Source organism: Archocentrus centrarchus, unplaced genomic scaffold (assembly GCF_007364275.1).
Source record: "Archocentrus centrarchus isolate MPI-CPG fArcCen1 unplaced genomic scaffold, fArcCen1 scaffold_48_ctg1, whole genome shotgun sequence".
NCBI classification, from domain to species: Eukaryota; Metazoa; Chordata; class Actinopteri; order Cichliformes; family Cichlidae; genus Archocentrus; species Archocentrus centrarchus.
In genome coordinates, this window is record NW_022060272.1 from 2215984 (window position 1) to 2241158 (window position 25175).

The 25175-nt window shown below is 44.6% G+C and overlaps 1 protein-coding gene across 1 annotated transcript in view; it reads right to left on the minus strand.

Moving 5' to 3' along the window:
• Nucleotides 1-25175, minus strand: part of arnt2 (aryl-hydrocarbon receptor nuclear translocator 2) — a 175977-nt gene that overhangs the window by 38923 nt on the left and 111879 nt on the right. The window contains 2 exon segments of the mRNA XM_030725130.1: nt 1084-1156; nt 4865-5016. Of these exon segments, the coding sequence (XP_030580990.1) occupies nt 1084-1156; nt 4865-5016 (225 nt within the window).

Consider the following 25175-nt stretch of genomic DNA (forward strand, 5'->3'; position numbering starts at 1 on the left):
AAACACAAACGGTGGAAATCCCTTGCAGACTGGAAGGCCCCCATCTGCTTTGTGGGAGCAGATGTATCTCCTTCCTGCGATGAGGATTTGTCGTGGAACAGCTAAGACAAATGAAGCGTCTCTGTCTCACTACTGAGTTGTTGTGCTCGGGGAGAAGCGCTGAGCAAAGTGTCCGGGAACATTCATAACAAAACCAATAGCAAGATCATATTTCATTTTTGGCAAATTTTTTGGCTTATTATAGCATTTGCCCAATTTTTCTCAGAAGCAACACCTGTTTTTCTTTTCGTAACTGTAAAATATGTCTCCAGCAGCCAATGAGCTGAACACTAATGTAACCAAGGTTCCACTGTGAAAATTATTACAATACTAATTGTTAATTAAAAAGCAATATCATTTTATTCATACTGAACAATATCTATCACTCCTATATTGTGTAATATCCAGTATTCATTCACTAGTGCAATATTCATTCACCAAGTGCAATATTCATCATCTTCATTATTATATGTATACACGCATTTACTTTCTTACAATGTACAGATGCACCAATATAAATATGTATATATTTTTATACATTCTATTTTTTGTATATTTTACACATTGTTTATTTTCTGTATATCTCTTGATCATATTGATTATACTAGATTATAATATTTTTATAATATTTTTATTTTCATTTTAGAGAGTTTGATTTTCTGTTACATGGCACTGAACAGGAGTGGCCCTCCAATCTCATTGTACATCCTGTATAATGACAATAAAGGCATTCTATTCTATTCTATTCTAATTTCACATGACTTTTCTCCCAGGTAGCTTGCACCCAACCTGTCTTGACCCTGTGCCACACCATTTGAGAATTACTGGATTAGGGGGTCACAAATGTTTGCGCCACCAGCAGAAAGGTAACTTGTACATGGCAAACCATGGTTATGTAAAGCTTTTCATAAAAAACAACAAAAAAATCTTTAAATTTTAAATTAAGTAATGGCTAATTATTTCAATTAACATTCTATAGCTTCTCCAAGCATCATCCTAACTTGCTGATTGGGATCATGAAATGATTCCAAAGAAGTGGGTTACCTGGGAGAGATCATAGGCAGTCAGTCCATCTCTTTGCTGAACCTCTAGCTCTGCCTGCTGCTGCTGTAACTGCCTGTAAAACACAGCAAAACACTATTACACTGCAGACATATATCGTACTTGAATAATTATTTTACAGTAATTATAAATGTAATATATTAAATAGATATAGAACACTGACAAATATTAAAAACATTCCTGTAGATATTAAATGTTTCTTCAGAAGAAACAAAGGTGAGTACAGGGAGTGGTGAGCATATGCAAGCATTTCATATCAGTATTTTGATCTCACCTTTGAGCTCGATTGGACTGAGATCTCAAACTCAGTGTTGTGAGTCTACATGGCCTGCAACAATGCCTAGGTAGGTGGTACGTGTCAAAGTAACATCCACATGGATGCCAGGACCCAAGGATTCCTAGCAGAACATTGCAATTTTTTTTTAGATCTGCCACTTTTTCTTTTGACCTAAATTTGTCCAGCTTTCTCAAAACTTTTAAGGACACACTGCACAGCATGCTGAGATGTGCAAGATGGCTTATAATTTATTACAAATCAGCTTGTTTGTGCAAAAATACTATTTTATGCCTGTTAAACTATGCTGTCTTTGGCATTTTTTTTTTTAGATCCAACTAAAGAAATGGGAACAAATTATGTGTTTTTGCCTTGAAAATTATTGTTCATGTGTACCACTGAATGGGTGACAACGATTCGCTGTTTGGGATTCATAATGGGGGAAAGCGGAGTGGTGAGTCAAAGTTCTGTTATAGTAAAGTAAGTGAAGAAATGTGTGAAGTTTCATGAGTCAAGCTTGAACAGTATACATCTATGGCGTGAATCTGAACATCCTAGATAGGATCATTCTCTAGTTATCACCGTCCCAAGATTTTCAGAAAAATTGACCTCTGAGTTTTACCCAAGGTTGCTGTCAAGGTTGCTGAGATTAAAACTTGTCTGATATTTTACACAAGATGGCCACAAATCAAGCCATCCTTACTGAGGAGAACCTATGGTGGTAAGGGCCACTGCCACCACTTATAAAAATACAGAAAAAAATATTAAATACAGAAAGGAGTAAGAGATTAGTGAATGTGAAGCCATGGAAAATGCCATCTAAAGCAGATGATAGCAGAGCTCACAGCAGGATTGGACGGACCATGATTGTTGGTACTTGAATATATGTGTGTGTTCATGCGAGGGGGAGGGAGAGTGAGAGCGAGTCAGAGCTGGAGTCCCGTTTTGTTGTTGTTGTTTTTGGCGTGGTTGCAGCCCAGGGCAACTTTTGCTGGCAACCTCTCGCCATCTTCTTCAACATCTTAACAGACACTACAATATATTCTTTATTAATGAGGGTAAAAACAAGTCATTTCTTCATCTTTTTTTTTATATAAGCCCTTCACAAATCCTGTGCACCACAGACTACCAATAAAAGCAAAGATAAAACATTAAAAAAAAAAATAGGTCACTTTTTTGACACAACAGCAGAAACCTGAAAACTGTGCTGTCGCCATGTTTTGTGTACATACAGTGCTCGTACTGCGTGCCTTCGTATGCTGTGGCATCACAGTGGGGGGGTCCCGTTGGTCTCGAAGATCACACCAACGGGACCCCCACCACCAACCTACCAAGACAAGGCCGTCCACCTAAACTTACAGGCTGAACAAGGAGAGCACTGATCAGAGATGCAGCCAAGAGGCCCATGGTGACAAATACTCAGCGGTCAGGTTTTTTTTGCATGCTTCAAGACACAACTCAAGTGGGGAAATTGGATGGCGAGCTGGTAGGAAAATTTGCACTTCCTTTGGGATTTGGATTTTGTTCCCTGTCTTTCTAATAAGAGAACCTTGAACTGAACTGACTCCACCCGCACTTTGCAAAGGTGCACACGCTGAACTGAGATGGACTAAAGTGATTATAACATCTGAAAGAGAATGAAGATATGTCCAATGTGAACTGTTTATTGTGTGTCTTTGTTGTTTTGTTTTGTTGTTGGTCTACAAAATTACATCTGTGATCACAGTAACATCTTGTTTCCTTGAGTGATTCATTGTTCACACCATTCAGGCTCCACAAAGGACAGTTCTTCTGCATACAGTTATAATAATTTATTTTCCATTGCATATCCTTTGGTCTACCGCTGTAGTGGGTTACACAGGCTTCTTGAAGGATATTCCAAAGCTCTTCTTTGGGTATTTGCTGCCTATTGTTCTCTGTTGAGATGATCCCACACTGAATACCATGAGCTGAAATGGAGCCCCAAACCATGGCAGAGCCTCAACAGTGTTTAGCAGATGACTGTAGACTGTTGGACCTCTCTTTGGACCTCTTCCTGTTTTCCTTCCTTAAGAATAGCTTTATGACAGCCACCCTTTTATTGACACCATTTCTAACACAGGTGTCAGCACTTTTTACAGTGACATTTAAGATAGCCTGACAGTGGCCAGAAGTAAAGTGGACTTTGAAAACACTGAACTGCATGAAGAAATTTGTCAGTTCATGGAGAGTAATTAAATCAACCATAAATTTTCCTAGCAAAATCTAAAGAAACAAGGGGTAGCTACCTTGATGCTACTTAATTCAGCTAACAACAAATCATGAGCAAAACTGTTTAAGCAAGGACTGCTGGTTGCAGACAGCCTTTGAGCCTAGTTGGTTTGGAATGGTACCTGATGTGGCCAACCTTTGGCATGAACAGAGTAAAAGAGAGGGTGTAGAGGCCAGAGTAGCTGGGCCACTGTATTTTCAGGTGCTACTGCAGACTTCATTAGAATAAGAGATCAACACTAGCTGAATGCTTATACAAAACTGTTTCACTTATTCAAGGTTCAAGCAGCTGTGATCCTGTCTTGTGTAATCTGTGTCAGCTATTTCTATTTGCATGCTAATTTGAGTAGCCTACTGTAGTCTACTGTGTATTTTCAAGCTTATTTTACTAAGTTGTCTTTCCACAAATCTAAAGAAAATTTATAGTTCATATTTATAGAACTGGCAGCACGGTGGCGCAGTGGTTAGCACTGCTGCCTCACAGTTAGAATACCATCTGGAAGGGCTGGGTTCGATTCCATCTTGGCCCAGGCCTCTCCCTCTCTCTGTGTGGAGTTTGCATGTTCTCCCCGTGCTTGCGTGGGTTTCCTCCGGGTACTCCGGTTTCCTCCCACATTCCAAAGACATGCACTTACTGGGGTTAGGTTAATTGGCTAATCTAAATTGCCCATAGGTGTGAATGAGAGCATGAATGTGAGTGTGAAAGGTCGTCTGTCCCTCTGTGTTGGCCCTGCAACAGGCTGGCGACCTGTTCAGGGTGTACCCTGCCTCTCGCCCTATGACAGCTGGGATAGGCTCCAGCCCCCCCGTGACCCTTAACAGGATGTGCGGAAGCGAATGGATGGATGGATATTTATAGAACTTGTTGTTTAGACAGTGATCCTTCTGAGGAGTTCAGAATCAGAATCAGAAGAATTTATTGTCATTATATGTCAGACATACAACGAAATTACGTTCCAGAACACTCCTCCAAGAAAAGACAAACAAATCAAACAAACAGGGGAGATAAGTGTAGCGGCTTTGCAGCCATCAAAGGCGCTGACATTTTAAAAAGAAGATGGAAACATAGCAAATACAATAGGGTAAGTGAGGAGAATAAAAAATCTCATACTTTGCCCCATACCAGGGCAATATATGAGGTTAAAAAAAAATCTCCACCACTGTAGCCCTTTGAATTGATGGTTTGAATTTGTTTTACATACTAAGTGTGTTTTTTACAAGTACATTACAAGAACCTACTTCACATTGGTGTTGGTGCAGATGATGTACTCTATCTCATCAGAGTATGGGTTCTGAAAGGTGAAACTGCTGGTTCGGATAAGCATCCACTCCCTGTTTTTCATCCGGAAACGATACATCACCGACAGGACCTGACCCTTCAATTTCACCACCTACAGAGGCAAGACAATCACATATTAATACTGCTGTATTGAACATGTCTTATCAGGTGGGCTGGTGAAAACTGGCAAAGAATAAAACTAATGAGTTAAGTGTCATCTTAGAACAATTCTCTTTGAATGTGTAGTTGACAATTTCTTCTGTATTTTCTTAGAGTGAAATGATAAATGGTAAATGGACTAATTCTTATATAGCACTTTTCTACTCTGAGCACTCAAAGCGCTTATACAACACGTTTGCATTCACCCATTCATACAAGCACTTCTATCTGTAACTAAGCTAAGTGCTTACTGTCTAACATTCACACACATTCATACTCCAACACTTGCATTGGAGAGCAACTTGTGGTTCATTATCTTGACCAAGGATACTTTGGCATGCAGCCCGGAGCAGCCAGGAATCGAAACACCAAACTTTCAATTAGTAGGTGATCTGCTCTACCTCCTGAGCCACAGGAGTTCCAACAGGCTGGCTAAACATTTAATTAGCCTTCCTGTTATGGAATTACCCCACTTAAGCATGGCAGTCTTCATCAAGTCAAGAACAAAAGTAGGACCATTTATTCCGTTTTAATGCTGCGAATTTTCAAGAAAATCTGTTTCATCTGTCAAGAGAGTTATAATGTGTTAATTTAAAAACCCATTTATTAACCATATTCTGAGTTGAGCTGTCATTGTGTTGTCATGGTAGTGGCTTTCTGCATGTTGCCAATATTCGTTCTCTGAAGCAAGTCTGTTGACAGTCTAAGTAATGAAAGCACTACTATTCTTCTCAGTGTGAAATAAATATACATAGACTTTGAAAATAACTGCTGAGGAAGGGCAGGGTAGCAAAAGGAGACTTTGGGGGATGGGGATGAAAGAGGAGGAGGATTCACTCTTGGTGGCAGTTTCACTCAGTGTTGGCTTTCACTGCGGTATTGTACCACTTCCTGTTCCTGTTACAGCACACAGTGGTGTTTTGTGTAGCTTAGGTGCCGTTTACACGAAGCCGTTTTCACTGGAAACGGTGTCGTTTTGATGCGTTTCATCCTTTCGTTTACACGATGGCGTTTCAGAAACGATCCGCGTTTACACGAGGACATGTGAAACGATGAAAACGATGTAGTTCCCATGCCAGGCCACAAGTTGGCGTTGGTTTTCTCTTTGCAAAGTTTGTTTACGCAAGACGCGCATGCGTGGAGTGACACAGTAGGTAGTGCGGCAAATTGTTCATTACTAACAAAACGGCCAATGTGAGAGGTTTTGTGTGGACCGATGATGAGGTTGGATCGCTGCTGCACACAACGCTGAATTACAAAACGGTAAAAACACAGGAAAAGCATAAGAAGCACTCGTGAATCCGCGAGTACTGTTTATCAGTTTGCGCGTGCGCGAAAAACTGGCCGTCGCAACCATAGTGCGCATGTGCGAGTCGAGCGTTTTCAAATCACCCCGGTTTCAAGTGTTTACACGAAAACGCAAGCCGGTGCGTTTCTGAAACGCTCCACTCTGGACCCCGTTTCTGAAACACATCGTTTTCACTCTGTTGTCGTGTAAACAGAAGGGCGAAACGCATCAAAACGACACCGTTGTCGTGTAAACGCAAGGCCGAAACGCATCAAAACGACACCGTTTCAAAATGAAAACGGTCTCGTGTAAACGGCACCTTAATTTGTGTAAATCAATTAATTGTAAATCTCTAGATGACATTTCGTAGTGTAATTTTTTATTACACATTAGGTTTCTTTCTTCTAAACCTGGTCCTACAGAAATCCTCTAAGCACAGGCTGAGGAACAGGAGTAGCATCACTCCACTCCAGCTTATAAACCAACCAGACACCGAGAGTTTTAATTCATTTGAAGTTGATTTCTCAGACTTTTAATGTGATTTAGTGCTCAGTTCAGATAAAATGTTTATAGTAGGTGATTTTAACATCCATGGAGATGCTGAAAATGACAGCCTCAACACTGTATATAACATTATATTACACTCAGTTGGCTCCTCCATGAATCGCCACCTTATCGTAGTGGAGGGGTTTGTGTGTCCCAGTGATCCCAGGAGCTATGTTGCACAGGGGCTTGTCCTCTTGGTAGGGTCTCCCATGGCAAACTGGTCTTGGGTGAGGGTCCAGACAAAGAGCAGTTCAGAATGCCCCTATGTCTTTAACAACGAGCGAACAGTTTACCCTACCCGGGATAGGGTTACCGGGGCCCCACCCTGGAGCCAGGCCTGGGGAGAGAGCTCGAGGGAGAGCGTCTGGTGGCTGGGCATTAGTCCATGGTGCCTGGCCGTGTGCAGCCCGAAGAGCTTACATGGGCCCGCCCTCCTGTAGGCCCACCACCCGCAGGAGGCGTCGTAGGGGTCGGGTGCAGTGTGTGTCGGGCGGTAGCTGAGGGCGGAGGCCCTGGCGGACCGATCCCCGGCTATCGAGACTGGTTATTGGAAAATGGAATGTCACCTCTCTGGTGGGGAAGGAGCTTGAGCTAGTGCATGAGGTTGAGAGACACCAGCTAGATATAGTTGGGCTCACCTTAATGCATGGCCTGGGCTCTGGAACCAGTCTCCTGGAGAGGGGCTGGACTCTGTTCCAGTCTGGAGTTACCCTCGGTGAAAGGCGGCGAGCTGGGGTGGGTATTCTTGTATCCCCTTGGCTTGCTGCCTGCACATCGGAGTTTTCACTGGTGGACAAGAGGGTTGTTTCCATGCGCCTTCGGGCTGGGGAACGGGTCCTGACTGTTTGCGCTTATGCGCCGAATGACAGTTCAGAGTACCCACCCTTTTTGGAGTCGCGGGGTGGGGTGCTGGAGAGTGCTCCATCCGGTGACTCCATAGTCTTGCTGGGAGACTTCAACGCTCACGTGGGCAATGACAGTGAGACCTGGAGGAACAGCCTGCCCGATCTGAACCCGAATGGTGTTTTGTTATTGGACTTCTGTGCAAACCACAGTTTGTCCATAACGAACACCATGTTCGAATATAAGGATGTCCATAAGTGCACATGGCACCAGGACACCCTAGGTCGCAGGTCAATGATCAATTTTGTAATCATATCATCAGATCTGCGGCCATATGTTCTGGACACTCGGGTGAAGAGAAGAGCTGAGCTGTCAACTGATCATCACCTGGTGGTGAGTTGGATCAGGTGGCGGGGGAAGATGGTGGACAGACCTGGCGCACCTAAGCGTATTGTGAGGGTGCGCTGGGAAGGCCCGGCAGAAGCCCCAGTCCGGGAGATCTTCAACTCCCACTTCCGGCAGAATTTCGACAGCATTCCGAGGGAGGCTGAGGAAATTGAATCCGAATGAACCATGTTCCGCACTTCCATTGTTGAGGCTGCTGCTCAGAGCTGTGGCTGCAAGGTGGTTGGTGCCTGTCGTGGTGGTAACCCCCGAACCAGATGGTGGTCACCGGAGGTGAAGGGAGCCATCAAGCTGAAGAAAGAGTCCTATCGGGCTTGGTTAGCCTGTGGGACTCCGGAGGCAGCTGACAGGTATCGGCAGGCCAAGCGGAATGCAGCTCGGGCAGTGGCCGAAGCAAAAACTGGGGTGTGGGAGGAGTTCGGTGAGGCTATGGAAAAAGACTTTCGGACGGCATCGAAGCAATTCTGGCAAACCGTCAGGCGACTCAGGAGGGGAAAACAGTGCTTCACTCACACGGTTTATAGTGCGGGTGGGGTGCTGCTGACTTCAACTGAGGCTAAAGTCGGACGGTGGAAGGAATACTTCGAGGACCTCCTGAATCCCACTGACACGCTTTCTGTAGTGGAAACAGAGTCTGGGGACGAGGGAGATGACTTGACCCTCACTGGGGGTGAGGTCACTGAGGCAGTTAAACAACTCCTTGTTGGCAGGGCCCCTGGGGTGGATGACATTCGTCCTGAGTTCCTGAAGGCTCTGGATGTTGTAGGGCTGTCTTGGTTGACACACCTCTGCAACACCGGGAGGAGGCCCCGTGGTAGACCCAAGACACGCTGGGGAGATTATATCTCTCGGCTGGCCTGGGAACACCTTGGGGTCCCTCCGGATGAGCTGGAGGAGGTGGCTGGGGAGAGGGAAGCCTGGGCTTCTCTGCTTAGGCTCCTGGCCCTGGATAAGTGGAAGTGAACAGGTGGATGGACTCACTTGGTTTCTCTGAAAATGTAAATGAGCCCACCAACCAAGTTAATCACACTCTGAATCTTGTTCTGATATATGGTACAGAAACTGCACTTTTAACAGTATTTCCTAAAAATCCTCTTTTGTCTGATCATTTAAATTTAAAATAATGGATTACACAGCAGTGGGGAATAGATTTCATTACAGCAGATGTCTGTCTGAAAGAAAAAAAATCATTAATAACCATCATTAAGTACTGTAAGTTCATGGATAGAATTCATCCACTATTATCTTCACCAATGCCACACCAATGCTGTGCTAACATGATGCACAGCAGCTACTCTACTCTTAAAGGGGATAATTATCTTAATAGGTTTGGACCCTCAACTCTGGATACTGTGGCTCCTCTAAAACAGAAAGCTTCAAATCAGAAGTGCTTGACACCCCAGTATAACTCACAAACCCACAGCTTAAAGACAACCCTTAAGCTGGAGAGGAAATATCCTCTCACTAATTGAGAAGAATTTAACCCGAGTGTGTTGTACTATTTAAAAAAAAAAAAAAAACCTCCGTAAAGCTAGGACATTTTAATATTCATCACTGATTGAAGGAAATAAAAATGATCCTAAGTTTCTTTTCAGCACTGTACCCAGCCTGACAAAGAGCCAGTGCTCTGTTAAGCCAAGTATTCCTGTAATGTTAACTATTAATGACTTCATGAATTTCACAAATATAATTTTAACAATTAGTGAAAAAAAATTCATAGCCATCGTTATCTATAGTTACTTTCAGTACTACTGATATTTATTTAGATTCTCTCCAATGGATTTTTTTAAGTTACCTTCATATTTATACAACATGCTGAGTTCTACACACGTGAGTTGTTGAATTTACTCGTGAGGAATGACTACCTGCACATGCAGAATCACATTATTTGTGCGGATTGTGTATTTTCTCGTACGTGACATTTGACCTATTTAATAATTCCATACTCGTATTATCCATAATTTGCAGTTTTCCAGCTAACACTCATTAAAACGGTGAATTCGGGGCAGGGGCGGGGTCACAAACAGACTGACAGGTCATATGCAGATGTGCAGAACAGGCCAGGTAGAGAAATTTTAATTTTAGACTTTAGTCTCTCTCTGCTTCATAAGCAAACTATACTTATTTCTTAAAATTAAAACAAAAATGGTTACAATTTCAAGAAGTTACAAGCACTAAAAGCACACTCAACATTCCAAAATTCAAGCACTTTTGAACCCTAAAAAGGATAATATTAACATCCAAGCATTTTCATGGATTTTCGGCATCTGTACGAACCCTGCATAATATTTTATTACAGAGATTAGAGCATGCTGTAGGTATTAAAAGAACTGTAATGTGGTGGTTTGAATCATATCTATATAATACACTCCAATTCTTCTTCACACACTAATGTTGATTATGGAGACACACTCTCTTTTAAGCTTCAATTTAAGCTTCAATTCAATTTCAATTCATCCATTCATCCATTCTCTTCCTCCCAGTGGGACATGCCCAGATCACTTCACCCAAGAGGCGGCCATGAGGCATCCGAATCAGATGCCCAAGCCACCTCAACTGGCTCCTTTTGATATGGAGGAGCAGCGGCTCTACTCTGAGCCCCTCCCGGATGGCCGCACTCCTCACCTCATCTCTAAGGAAGAGGCCAGCCACCCTTCGAAGGAAACTAATTTCTGCTGCTTGTATTCACAATCTTACCCTTTGGTCACTACCCAAAGCTCGTGACCACAGGTGACGGTAGGATCGTCGATCGACCGGTAAATCGACAGACCGGTGCAGTGTCCACATTCAATTCAATTCAATTCATCCATCCATCCATCCATCCATTTTCTTCCGCTTATCCGGGGCCGGGTCGCGGGGGCAGAAGCCTAAGCAGAGAAGCCCAGGCTTCCCTCTCCCCAGCCACCTCCTCCAGCTTATCCGGAGGGACCCCAAGGCGTTCCCAGGCCAGCCGAGATACATAATCTCTCCAGCGTGTCCTGGGTCTACAACGGGGCCTCTTCCCGGTGGGACATGCCCGGAACACCTCACCCAGGAGGCGGCCAGGAGGCATCCTAATGAGATGCCCGAGCCACCTCAACTGGCTCCTTTCGATGTGGAGGAGCAGCGGCTCTACTCTGAGCCCCTCCTGGATGGCCGCACTCCTCACCTTATCTCTAAGGGAGAGGCCAGCCACCCTTCGAAGGAAACTCATTTCTGCCGCTTGTATTCGCGATCTTATTCTTTCGGTCACTACCCAAAGCTCGTGACCATAGGTGAGGGTAGGAACGTAGATCGACCGGTAAATCGAGAGCTTCGCTTTTACGCTAAGCTCCCTCTTCACCACGACGGACCAGTGCAGCGTCCGCATCACTGCAGAAGCAGCCCCGATCCGCCTGTTGATCTCCCGTTCCCTTCTCCCATCACTCGTGAACAAGACCCCGAGATACTAAAACTCCTCCACTTGAGGCAAGAACTCGTTCCTGAGCCGGCGATGGCACTCCACCCTTTTCCGGCTGAGGACCATGGCCTCAGACTTAGAGGTGCTGATTCTCATGCCAGCCGCTTCACACTCGGCTGCGAACCGTTCCACTGCGAGCTGGAGGCCCCCCCCTGATGAAGCCAACAGAACCGCATCACCTGCAAAAAGCAGAGATGAGACTCTGAGGCCACCAAGGAAGAAGCCGTCCGCCACCTGGCTACGCCTAGAAATTCTGTCCATAAAAATTATGAACAGAATCGGTGACAAACGGCAGCCCTGACGGAGTCCAACACCCACAGGAAACGAATCTGACTTATTACCGGCTATACGGACCAAGCTCTCACTGTGGTTGTACAAGGACTGAATGGCCCGCAACAATGGGTCAGACACCCCATACTCCCGCAGAACCTCCCAAAGGACACCCGGAGGGACACGGTCGAATGCCTTCTCCAAGTCCACAAAGCACATGTAGACTGGTTGGGCAAACTCCCACGCACACTCGAATATCCTTGAGAGGATAAAGAGCTGGTCCAGCGTTCCACGACCAGGACGAAAACCGCATTGTTCCTCCTGAATCCGAGGTTCGACTAACGGACGCACCCTCCTTTCCAGCACCCTGGCATAGACCTTACCGGGGAGGCTGAAAAGTGTGATCCCCCGAAAGTTGGAGCACACCCTCCGGTCTCCCTTCTTAAAGATGGGGACCACCACCCCGGTCTGCCAATCCAATGGCACTGCCCCAGATCTCCACGCGATGTTGCAGAGGCGTGTCAACCAAGACAGCCCTACAACATCCAGAGCCTTCAGGAACTCAGGGCGAATCTCGTCCACCCCAGGGGCTCTGCCACCAAGGAGTTGTTTAACTACCTCAGTGACCTCACCCCCAGTGATGGTCAAGTCATCCCCTTCATCCCCAGACTCTGCTTCCACTACAGAAGGCGTTTCAGTGGGATTCAGAAGGTCCTCGAAGTATTCCTTCCACCGTCCGGCTATAGCCTCAGTTGAAGTCAGCAGCACCCCCCCCCGCACTATAAACAGTGTGAGTGAAGCACTGCTTTCCCCTCCTGAGTCACCTGACGGTTTGCCAGAATCGCTTCGATGCCGTCCGAAAGTCTTTTTCCATAGCCTCACCGAACTCCTCCCACACCCCAGTTTTTGCTTTGGCCACTACCCGAGCTGCATTCCGCTTGGCCTGTCGATACCTGTCAGCTGCCTCCGGAGTCCCACAGGCTAACCAAGCCCGATAGGACTCTTTCTTCAGCTTGATGGCTCCCTTCACCTCCGGTGACCACCATCTGGTTCGGGGGTTACCACCACGACAGGCACCAACCACCTTGCAGCCACAGCTCTGAGCAGCAGCCTCAACAATGGAGGTGCGGAACATGGTCCATTCGGACTCAATGTCCTCAGCCTCCCTCGGAATGCTGTCGAAGTTCTGCCGGAGGTGGGAGTTGAAGATCTCCCGGACTGGGGCTTCTGCCAGGCGTTCCCAGCGCACCCTCACAATATGTTTAGGTGTGCCAGGTCTGTCCAGCATCTTCCCACGCCACCTGATCCAACTCACCACCAGGTGGTGATCAGTTGACAGCTCAGCTCCTCTCTTCACCCAAGTGTCCAGAACATACGGCCGCAGATCTGATGATACGATTACAAAATCGATCATCGACCTGCGACCTAGGGTGTCCTGGTGCCATGTGCACTTATGGACATCCTTGTGTTCGAACACGGTGTTTGTTATGGACAAACTGTGGTTTGCACAGAAGTCCAATAACAAAACACCATTCGGGTTCAGATCGGGCAGGCCGTTCCTCCCAATCACGCCCCTCCAGGTCTCACTGTCATTGCCCACGTGAGCGTTGAAGTCTCCCAGCAAGACTATGGAGTCACCAGATGGAGCACTCTCCAGCACCCCGCCCAGCAACTCCAAAAAGGGTGGGTACCCTGAACTGTCATTCGGCGCATAAGCGCAAACAACAGTCAGGACCCGTTCCACAGCCCGAAGGCGCAGGGAAACTACCCTCTCGTCCACCGGTGAAAACTCCGACGTACAGGCAGCAAGCCGGGGGGACACAAGAATACCCACCCCAGCTCGCCGCCTTTCACCGAGGGGAACTCCAGACTGGAACAGAGTCCAGCCCCTCTCCAGGAGACTGGTTCCAGAGCCCAGGCCATGCGTTGAGGTGAGCCCAACTATATCTAGCTGGTATCTCTCAACCTCACGCACTAGCTCAGGCTCCTTCCTCACCAGAGAGGTGACATTCCATGTCCCAATAGCCAGTTTTGATAGCCGGGGATCAGTCCGCCAGGGCCTCCGCCCTCGGCCACCGCCCGACACACACTGCACCCGACCCCTACGACACCTCCTGCGGGTGGTGGGCCTGCAGGAGGGCGGGCCCATGTAACCTCTTTGGGCTGCGCCCGGCCAAGCACCACGGGCTAATGCCTGGCCACCAGACGCTCTCCCTCGAGCTCCCTCCCCAGGCCTGGCTCCAGGGTGGGGCCCCGGTAACCCTATCCCGGGCAGGGTAAACTGTTCCCTTGTTTTTTCACTCATAAGGGTCTTCTGAACTGCTCTTCAATTCAATTTTATTTATATAGCACCAAATCACAACAAACTGTCGCCCCAAGGCGCTTTGTATTGTGGGTAAAGACCCTACAATAATACAGAGAAAACCCAACAGTCAAAACGACCCCCTATGAGCAAGCACTTGGCGACAGTGGAAAGGAAAAACTCCCTTTTAACAGGAAGAAACCTCCAGCAGAACCAGGCTCAGGGAGGGGCAGTCATCTGCTGTAGCTCAGTAGCTCAGTAGGTAGAGCAGGTCACCTACTGATCAGAAGGTCAGCGGTTCGATTCCTGGCTACTCCAGGCTACATGCCAATGTATCCTTGGGCAAGATACTTAACCCCAAGTTGCTCTCCGACCGTCCCGTCGGAGTATGAATGTGTGTGAATGATAGTTAATTAAAAAGCACTTAGCTTAGTACATATGGAAGTGCTTGTATGAATGGGAGTGCATGGGTGAATGTAAACATGTTGTAATAGCGCTTTGAGTGCTCATACTGAGTAGAAAAGCGCTATATAAGAGCTAGTCCATTTACCATTTTACCATTTACCATCTGCCGCGACCGGTTGGGCTGCGGGGAGAGAAAGACATGCTGTAGAAGAGAGCTAGAGATTAATATCAATTAATGATTAAATGCAGAGTGGAGTATAAACAAAGTAAATAAGGTGAATGAGAAGAAACAATGCATTATGTGAACCCCCCAGCAGACTAGGCCTATAGCAGCATAACTAAGGGATGGTTCAGGGTCACCTGATCCAGCCCTAACTATAAGCTTTATCATAAAGGAAAGTTTTAAGCCTAATCTTAAAAATAGAGAGGGTGTCTGTCTCCCGAATCCAAGCTGGAAGCTGGTTCCACAGAAGTGGTGCCTGAAAGCTGAAGGCTCTGCCTCCCATTCTACTCTTAAGTATCCTAGGAACCACAAGTAAGCCAGCAATCTGAGAACGAAGTGCTCTGTTGGGGTGATATGGTACAATGAGGTCTTTGAGATAAGTGCCTGATTATTCAAGACCTTGTATGTGAGGAGAAGAATTTTAAATTCTATTCTACATTTAACAGGGAGCCAATGAAGAGAAGCCAATATGGGAGAAATATGCTCTCTCTTTCTAGTCCCTGTCAGGACTCTAGCTGCAGCATTTTGGATCAGCTGAAGGCTTTTCAGGAAGCTTTTAGGACAGCCTGATAATAATGAATTACAATAGTCCACCCTAGAAGTAATAAATGCATGAATTAGCTTTTCAGCATCACTCTGAGAAAGGGTGTTTCTAATTTTAGAAATATTGCGCAAATGCAAAAAAGCGGTCCTACATATTTGTTTAATATGTGCATTGAAGGACATATCCTGGTCAAAAATGACTCCAAGATTTCTCACAGTGTTACTGGAGGCCAAAGTAATGCCATCCAGAGTAAGTATCTGGTTAGACACCATGTTTCTAAGATTTGTGGGGCAGAGAACAGGAATTTCAGTTTTATCTGAATTTAGAAGCAGGAAATTAGAGGTCATCCAGGCCTTTATGTCTTTAAGACATTCCTGCAGTTTAACTAATTGATGTGTGTCATCTGGCTTCATTGATAGGTAAAGCTGAGTATCATCTGCATAACAATGAAAATTGATGCAGTGCTTTCTAATAATACTGCCTAAGGGAAGCGTGTATAATGTAAATAAAATTGGTCCTAGCACAGAACCCTGTGGAACTCCATAATTAACCTTAGTGTGTATAGAAGACTCCCCATTTACATGAACAAATGGGAGTCTATGAGATAAGTATGATTCAAACCACTGCAGTACAGTACCTTTAATACCTATAGTATGCTCTAATCTCTGTAATAAAATGTTATGGTCAACAGTATCAAAAGCTGCACTGAGGTCCAACAGGACAAGCACAGAGATGAGTCCACTGTCAGAGGCTGTAAGAAGATCATTTGTAACCTTCACTAATGCTGTTTCTGTACTGTGATGAATTCTGAAACCTGACTGAAACTCTTCAAATAAACCGTTCCTCTGCAGATGATCAGTTAGCTGTTTTACAACTACTCTTTCAAGAATCTTTGAGAGAAAAGGAAGGTTGGAGATTGGCCTATAATTAGCTAAGACAGCTGGGTCAAGTGATGGCTTTTTAAGTAGAGGTTTAATTACAGCCACCTTGAAGGTCTGTGGTACATAGCCAACTAATAAAGACTGATTGATCATTTTTAAGATTGAAGCATCAATAATTGGAAAGACTTCTTTGAACAGTCTAGTAGGAATGGGATCTAATAAACATGTTGCTGGTTTGGAGGAAGTAACTATTGAAGTTAACTCAGAAAGATCAACTGGAGCAAAAGAGTCTAAACAAATACCAGCAGTGCTGAAAGCAGCCGAACATGAAGAATAATCTTTGAGATGGTTATGAATAATTTTTTCTCTAATGTCTAAAATTTTATTTGTAAAGAAATCCATGAAGTCACTACTAGTTAAAGTGAAAGGAATACTTGGCTCTACAGAGCTCTGACTCTTTGTCAGCCTGGCTACAGTGCTGAAAAGAAACCTGGGGTTGTTCTTATTTTCTTCAATTAATGATGAGTAGTAAGATGTCCTAGCTTTACGGAGGGCTTTTTTATAGAGCAACAAACTCTTTTTCCACTCTTTTTTTGAGCATCTTCTAATTTAGTGAGACGCCATTCCCTCTCCAGCTTTCGGGTTATCTGCTTTAAGCTGTGCGTTTGTGAATTATACCACGGAGTCAGGCACTTCTGATTTGAAGCTTTCCTTTTCATAGGAGCCACAGTATCCAAAGTTATACGCAGTGAGGATGTAAAACTATTGACGAGATAATCGACCTCACTGGGAGCAGAGTTTAGGTAGCTGCTCTGTACTGTGTTGGCACATGGCACTGAAGAGCATAACAATGAAGGAATTAGATCCTTAAACTTAGTTACAGCACTTTCAGAAAGACTTCTACTGTAATAAAACTTATTCCCTACTGCTGTGTAATCCATTAAAGTAAATGTAAATGTTACTAAGAAATGATCAGACAGGAGGGGGCTTTCAGGGAATACTGTTAAGTCTTCAGTTTCTATGCCATATGTTAGGACAAGATCCAGAGTATGATTAAAGTGGTGGGTGGGCTCCTTTACATTTTGAGAGAAGCCAATTGAATCTAACAATAGATTAAATGCAGTGTTGAGGCTGTCATTCTCAGCATCTACATGGATGTTAAAATCACCCACTATAATTATTTTATCTGAACTGAGCACTAAATCAGATAAAAAGTCTGAGAAATCAGACAGAAACTCTGAGTAAGGACCAGGTGGACGACAGATAATAACAAAACAGGTTTTTGATTTTCCCAATTAGGATGGACAAGACTAAGAGTCAGGCTTTCAAAAGAATGAAAACTTTGTCTGGGTCTTTGATTAATTAATAAGCTGGAATTGAAGATTGCAGCTAGTCCTCCTCGTCGACCTGTGCTTCAAGCATTCTGACAGTTACTGTGACTCGGGGGTGTTGATTCATTTAAACTAACATATTCATCCTGCTGTAACCAGGTTTCTGTAAGGCAGAATAAATCAATACGTTGATCAATTATTAAATCATTTACTAATAGGGACTTGGAAGAGAGAAACCTAATGTTTAACAAACCACATTTAATTGTTTTATTTTTTGGTGCAGTTGATGAAGCTGTATTATTTATTGTTTTTGAATTTTTATGCTTAAATAGCTTTTTGCTGATTTTAGCTTTGTTTTTTGGTGGTCTGGGAGCAGGCACCGACTCTATGGGGATGGGGTTTTGGGGGGATGGCAGGAGGAGAGAAGCTGCAGAGAGGCGTGTAAGAGTGCAGCTCTGCTTCCTGGTCTCAACCCTGGGTAGTCAGGTTTTAGGAGGGTTAATAAATTTGGCCAGATTTCTAGAAATGAGAGCTGCTCCATCCAAAGTGGGATGGATGCCATCTCTCCTAACAAGACCAGGTTTTCCCCAGAAACTTTGCCAATTATCTATGAAGCCCACGTCGTTTTTTGGACACCACTCAGACAGCCAGCGATTCAAGGAGAACATGCGGCTAAACATGTCGCTCCTGGTCTGATTGGGGAGGGGCCCAGAGAAAACTACAGAGTCCGACATTGTTTTTGCAAAGTTACACACCGAGTCAATATTAATTTTAGTGACCTCCGATTGGCGTAACCGGGTGTCATTACTGCCGACGTGAATAACGATCTTACCAAATCTACGATTAGCCTTAGCCAGCAGTTTCAAATTTCCATGAATGTCGCCTGCTCTGGCCCCTGGAAGACATTTGACTATGGTCGACAGTGTCTCTAGCTTCACGTTTCTCAAAACAGAGTCGCCAATAACCAGAGTTTATTCCTCGGCTACCATGGTCCGCACCCACTACAGGGGCTTGGCTAGATACAGGATTTTCCAGGGAGCGGAGCCGAGTCTCCAATTCAGAAAGCCTGGCCTCAAGAGCTACAAACAGACTACATTTATTACAAGTACCGTTACTGCTAAAGGAGGCCGAGGAGTAACTAAACATGTGACACCCAGAGCAGGAAAGTGCAGGAGAGACAGGAGAAGAAGCCATGCTGGTAGTGAGTCGGCTAAGAGCTAAGCTACTAGCTGAGCTAAGCTAGCGAATTTCTAAAAACAAATAAAGTGAATAATGTGAATACAGGTGATTCAGCAAAGAGTATGCTATTTAAAGTAGGTGAAGATTACACTAAAATATGTTATTATCCAGATAAATCGAGTTATACAGATATAACAGCTCACAGACAGCAAAACACTGTGCTCCGAAACAGGAACAGGAAGTGATACAATACCGCAGTGAGAGCCAACACCAAGTGACACTCCCCGACATGCAGACGCAGCCCCAATCTGTCTGTCGATCTCCCACTCACTTCTCACATTATTCGTGAAAAAGACCCTGAGATACTTGAACTCCTCCACTGAGGCAAGAATTCATCCCTGAGCTGAAGACGGCACTACACCCTTTTCCGGCTGAGGACCATGGCCTCAGACTTAGAGGTGCTGGTTCTCATGCCAGCCGATTCACAGCTGGTCCAGTGTTCCACGACCAGGACGAAAACCACATTGTTCCTCCTTGATCCGAGGTTCGAGTAACGCGCAGACCCTCATTTCCAGCACCCTGGCATAGACCTTACCAGGGAGGTTGAGGAGTGTGATGCCCCAAAAGTTGGTGCACACACTCCGGTCTCCTTTCTTAACCTATTAATTGGCAATGGCCCGCCCGTCCAGGTCCAACAGGACAAGAACAGAGATGAGTCCACAGTCAGAGGCTGTAAGAAGATCAATTGTAACCTTCACTAACGCTGTTTCTGTACTGTGATGAATTCTGAAACCTGACTGAAACTCTTCAAAAGCCGCAACATAAAATGGAGACTGACACCAGAGTTTTAAGAACAAATTGGTTTTATTCTCTATCCAGTGATAAGCACTGCTAAAACCAAACAAGCATAAGAGCAAAAGTGGTGAGCCCCTGCAAAGCTGACCTCATACCTGTCCTTATCCACACCTCATCAGGTGCAGGTAATCAGCAATTAGCAGAGGCAGCACATGAATCTCTCACTGTCACTACACAGTAGGGGTTGCAGATAGATGTAACACCTCCCCCCTCAATAGGGTTCCTCTAGGAGCCCTAAAGAAACAAGTCCCTTTGGAGTTCTCTGGTTCTTGATCCCCCAGCCCTGAAAACAGTGGTTAAAAACAGGAACAGAAGTACAATGTGCATCAGCCATGAAGTTATGCCAAACCAGACAACAGTTGAAGCTAGAGAAAAATCCAGCACATAAGCTTAAACCACCACAGCACATCATTTTGGATCATTTAAGCAGCAGACAGCTTACCATCTCCCCAATAACTAAGTGCCCTCGAATGAATTCGGACATCTTTAAACATGAAGACCCCATGAGGATCACACGTTGCTGCACTGAACACAAAGTAACATGTGACCAACACAAAGAGGAGCACAACAGCCACAACCCAAAAGGATTATGCAAACAATTGCTACAACACAATACTAAAAGTAGCAACCAATAATCCCACCAAGTGATCTGTTGCCTCCACACAACAAATGGTCACACCCCAAGTGGTCCTATACCACAACAAGTTACTTTAATCAACAAAATTCAGTAAAGCAAGTGTGCTAGTAACTACCCACAAATGGAGAACTATGACCAAACGATCACAACACCACACAGTTAGTGCCATCACCTGGCCAGCAACACTCACAAGTGATCCAACAAAAATGGTCAACTTCTCCACAACACTAATGGTCACAGCACAAGAATCACCTCATCAGTCAGCATCCATGAATATTGACAGATGTACAGAAGCATATGCAGACATAACTGGAACACACTACATACCAACTAAACAAAAGCCTACCTGCTTCAACCACAACTCTAGCTCGTGACAGTTCTCAACTTACTCTCAAAATTTCTAACAAAAAGAGTCACTGGTTCAATTTGAGCAACTCCCAGCCTGATGTGGAAAAAAAACTTACCTAACTAGTCTTCAGTGGAGTACCAGGCTCGATTATGTGCTGCAGTGGACAAGTTAAAAACACGACAGTGCTGCGTGGGAGCGCGAGGTTTAACACTGTTACAGGGCAACGCAAGGTCAAATAACGCAGGCTTATGGTCTGAAATCACTGCATCACATATTGACAGGTTAGAAATCGATAAACCATATGTTTATCGAGTCCTTAACCATCGGCTTGTCGGGACAGCACACGTATATTAAAATCCCCGATAAAAAGGGCTTGGTCATATTTAGGCATAAATTCAGACAGCAATTCAGAAAAATCATTTATAAAATCCTTGTTGTATTTGGGTGGCCTGTAAATGACACAGCACTGGATGAGAGCGACCCAGCTCAAATAAACAACGCAAAATCGTTTATTATCGTTATCGAGAAAATATCGAGATATTTTTTGTCAAGGAACAAGCTGCAAGTGCGGCGCAGCACGTGTGGAAAGCAGCCAAAGCTGCCAGAGATAAATTCAACAAGGAAGTGGAAGCATTGTTCAAAAAAAGGCAAATCAAAAATGGAAACCATATGCAGTAAACCACAGAAAACCATAACGGATTTTATTACAGTACAGGGTTCATAACCTTTTCCAGTATCGAATTCGAGGACCTTTTAAGCACCTTCAAGGTCATTTTTCAAGATTTTCCAGCACAGTAACACAGTGATACATTTATACATTTTTATACAAATCCATACATACATAAAATTATTTCACATTTTTTAATCACATTAAAAAGATGATATTATGCCATAAGTCACTTGACAGAAAACAATAACTACTGATAGTTAATTCTGGAAACTTCATTCTCCAGATTGTGAGCAAATCCGGTTTAACACTTTAACGCCGGGCGATTGCCGTTGAAGTGCTGGTTTCCTGGCCTTACTAGTTGCAAACAGCTGTTAAGACGTAGGGTAGTGCCGCAGAGTTGGCTGATCAAAGGAACTTTGATCAACTGGATTTTTACTGTTACTCCACGACCATTTTTCCAATCGGAAAAATTCAAACGGTTCTTGAAAGCCCAGAAATGGCACTTTACAGCCATATAGGGGTATTACAGTATTTGTTGCCGTAAGTCCACAAACAGCGGCACTTTTGAAGTACGTTGTGTGCCACAGCCAACGAATTTGGGTTTAAAGGGTTAGAACATTGCTTATGCTGCTGCCACGTGTAACTTGCTCTAACACAGTAACCTGAACTATCCAATAAAGTGGCCAATCACATAAGGCTCAATAGGCTCCGCTTAAATGGCCAAAAGTCAGTTTCTTCATGGCTGAAGAATTAAGCTTTGAGGTTGTAAAGCAGGGGACTGTACTGGTGGCGCTGTCACTTGGTGTTGGCTCTCACTGCGGTATTGTATCACTTCCTGTTCCTGTTTCGGAGCACAGTCGTGTTTTGCTGTCTGTCAGCTGTTAAATCTGTATAGCTCGATCTATCTGGATAACAACATATTTTAGTGTAATCTTCACCTACTTTATCTAGAGCACACTCTTTACTGAATCACAGGTATTCACATTATTGACTTTATTTGTTTTTAGAAATTCGCTAGCTTAGCTCAGCTAGTAGCTTAGCTCTTAGCCGACTCACTAGCAGCATGGCTTCTTCTCCTGTCCCTCCTGCACTTTCCTGCTCTGGGTGTCACATGTTTAGTTACTCCTCGGCCTCCTTTAGCAGTAACGGTACTTGTAATAAATGTAGTCTGTTTGTAGCTCTGGAGGCCAGGCTTTCTGAATTGGAGACTCGGCTCCGCACCCTGGAAAATCCTGTATCTAGCCAGGCCCCTGTAGTGGGTGTGGACCATGGTAGCTTAGCCGCCGTTAGCTCCCCCCCAGCAGATCCCGAGCAGCAGGGAAAACAGGCCGGCTGGGTGACTGTGAGGAGGAAGCGTAGTCCTAAGCAGAAGCCCCGGGTACACCGTTTTTCTCCACTCGGCGACACACCCGCCAAGGAACAAACTCTGGTTATTGGCGACTCTGTTTTGAGAAACGTGAAGCTAGAAACACCAGCGACCATAGTCAAATGTCTTCCAGGGACCAGAGCAGGCGACATTCATGGAAATTTGAAACTGCTGGCTACGGCTAATCGTAGATTTGGTAAGATCGTTATTCACGTCGGCAGTAATGACACCCGGTTACGCCAATTGGAGGCCACTAAAATTAATATTGACTCGGTCTGTAACTTTGCAAAAACGATGTCGGACTCTGTAGTTTTCTCTGGGCCCCTCCCCAATCAGACCAGGAGCGACATGTTTAGCCGCATGTTCTCCTTGAATCGCTGGCTGTCTGAGTGGTGTCCAAAAAAAGACATGGGCTTCATAGATAATTGGCAAAGTTTCTGGGGAAAACCTGGTCTTGTTAGGAGAGACAGCATCCATCCCACTTTGGATGGAGCAGCTCTCATTTCTAGAAATCTGGCCAAATTTATTAACCCTAAAACCTGACTACCCAGGGTTGAGACCAGGAAGCAGAGCTGCAGTCTTACACGCCTCTCTGCAGCTTCTCTCCTCCTGCCATCCCCCCAAAACCCCATCCCCATAGAGTCGGTGCCTGCTCCCAGACCACCAAAAAACAAAGCTAAAATCAGCAAAAAGCTATTTAAGCATAAAAATTCAAAAACAATAAATAATACAGCTTCATCAACTGCACCAAAGAATAAAACAATTAAATGTGGATTATTAAACATTAGATCTCTCTCTTCCAAGTCCCTATTAGTAAATGATTTAATAATTGATCAACATATTGATTTATTCTGCCTTACAGAAACCTGGTTACAGCAGGATGAATATGTTAGTTTAAATGAATCAACACCCCCGAGTCACAGTAACTGTCAGAATGCTTCGAAGGACAGGTCAAGGAGGAGGAGTAGCTGCAATCTCAATTCCAGCTTACTAATTAATCAAAGACCCAGACAAAGTTTTAATTCTTTTGAAAGCCTGACTCTTAGTCTTGTCCACCCTAATTGGGAAAGTTAAAAACCTGTTTTATTTGTTATTTTCTATCATCCACCTGGTCCTTACTCAGAGTTTCTGTCTGATTTCTCAGCCTTTTTATCTGATTTAGTGCTCAGTTCAGATAAAATCATTATAGTGGGTGATTTTAACATCCATGCAGATGCTGAAAATGACAGCCTCAACACTGCATTTAACTTATTGTTGCTGCATTTAACAATTGGCTTTTCTCAAAATGTAAAGGAGCCCACCCACCACTTTAATCATACTCTGGATCTTGACTGACATATGGCATAGAAACTGAAGACTTAACAGTATTCCCTGAAAGCCCCCCTCCTGTCTGATCATTTCTTAGTAACATTTACATTTACTTTAATGGATTTCACAGCAGTAGGGAATAAGTTTTATTACAGTAGAAGTCTTTCTGAAAGTGCTGTAACTAAGTGTAAGGATCTAATTCCTTCATTATTATGCTCTTCAGTGCCATGTGCCAACACAGTACAGAGCAGCTACCTAAACTCTGCTCCCAGTGAGGTCGATTATCTCGTCAATAGTTTTACATCCTCACTGCGTACGACTTTGGATACTGTGGCTCCTCTGAAAAGGAAAGCTTCAAATCAGAAGTGCCTGACTCCATGATATAATTCGCAAACGCACAGCTTAAAGCAGATAACCCGAAAGCTGGAGAGGGAATGGCGTCTCTCTAAATTAGAAGATGCTCATTTAGCCTGGAAAAAGAGTTTGTTGCGCTATAAAAAAGCCCTCCGTAAAGCTAGGACATCTTACTACTCATCATTAATTGAAGAAAATAAGAACAACCCCAGGTTTCTTTTCAGCATTGTAGCCAGTGATGAATGTTACAATTGTGGCCGGAAAGGTCACTTCGCCAGGGACTGCCTGAGGGAAAGGAGGGACAGAAGACGGCAAAGGACAGGTCACAGGAAAGGCAGGAGAGACCCCCCATACAATCCTGACTATGACAGCGACCACAACATAGCATGACTAGACCAGGAACCCTGAGAACATGGCTAGGAAATCACTGTGGATTTCCAAAGCATACTGGCCATGCTTTCCAAGCCAGGTGAAAAACCCACAATAATACTCACAGTAAATGGCAAAGACTTAGAGTTTTTGTGTGACACAGGGGCAGACTGAACAGTAATTAGAGAACCGTTCCCAAACCGCAAACAACAAGTGATAAAGTATACGTGAAATCAGCTAATGGACACCTGAGTACCCTGTCACTATCCAGCCCAGTACAAATTTACAATTCTGAACTGGACACTGAAGTCAGAGGGACAGTGGTCTTAAGCCCAGAATGTCCAGTAAATCTACTAGGTAGAGATATGATGGCCAAACTGAAAATAGCTGTTATCCCAACACCCACCGGCATGCAAGCCAAGACCATTAGTGAACTACATCACAATGAAGAGGAAGAAGAAAAACATTATTACTGGAGCCCAGATTCCCGGACACAGGCGTTGTAGATCAGGCATGATCCTTTGTCAGGTTAGAGGACCATCCCGAAC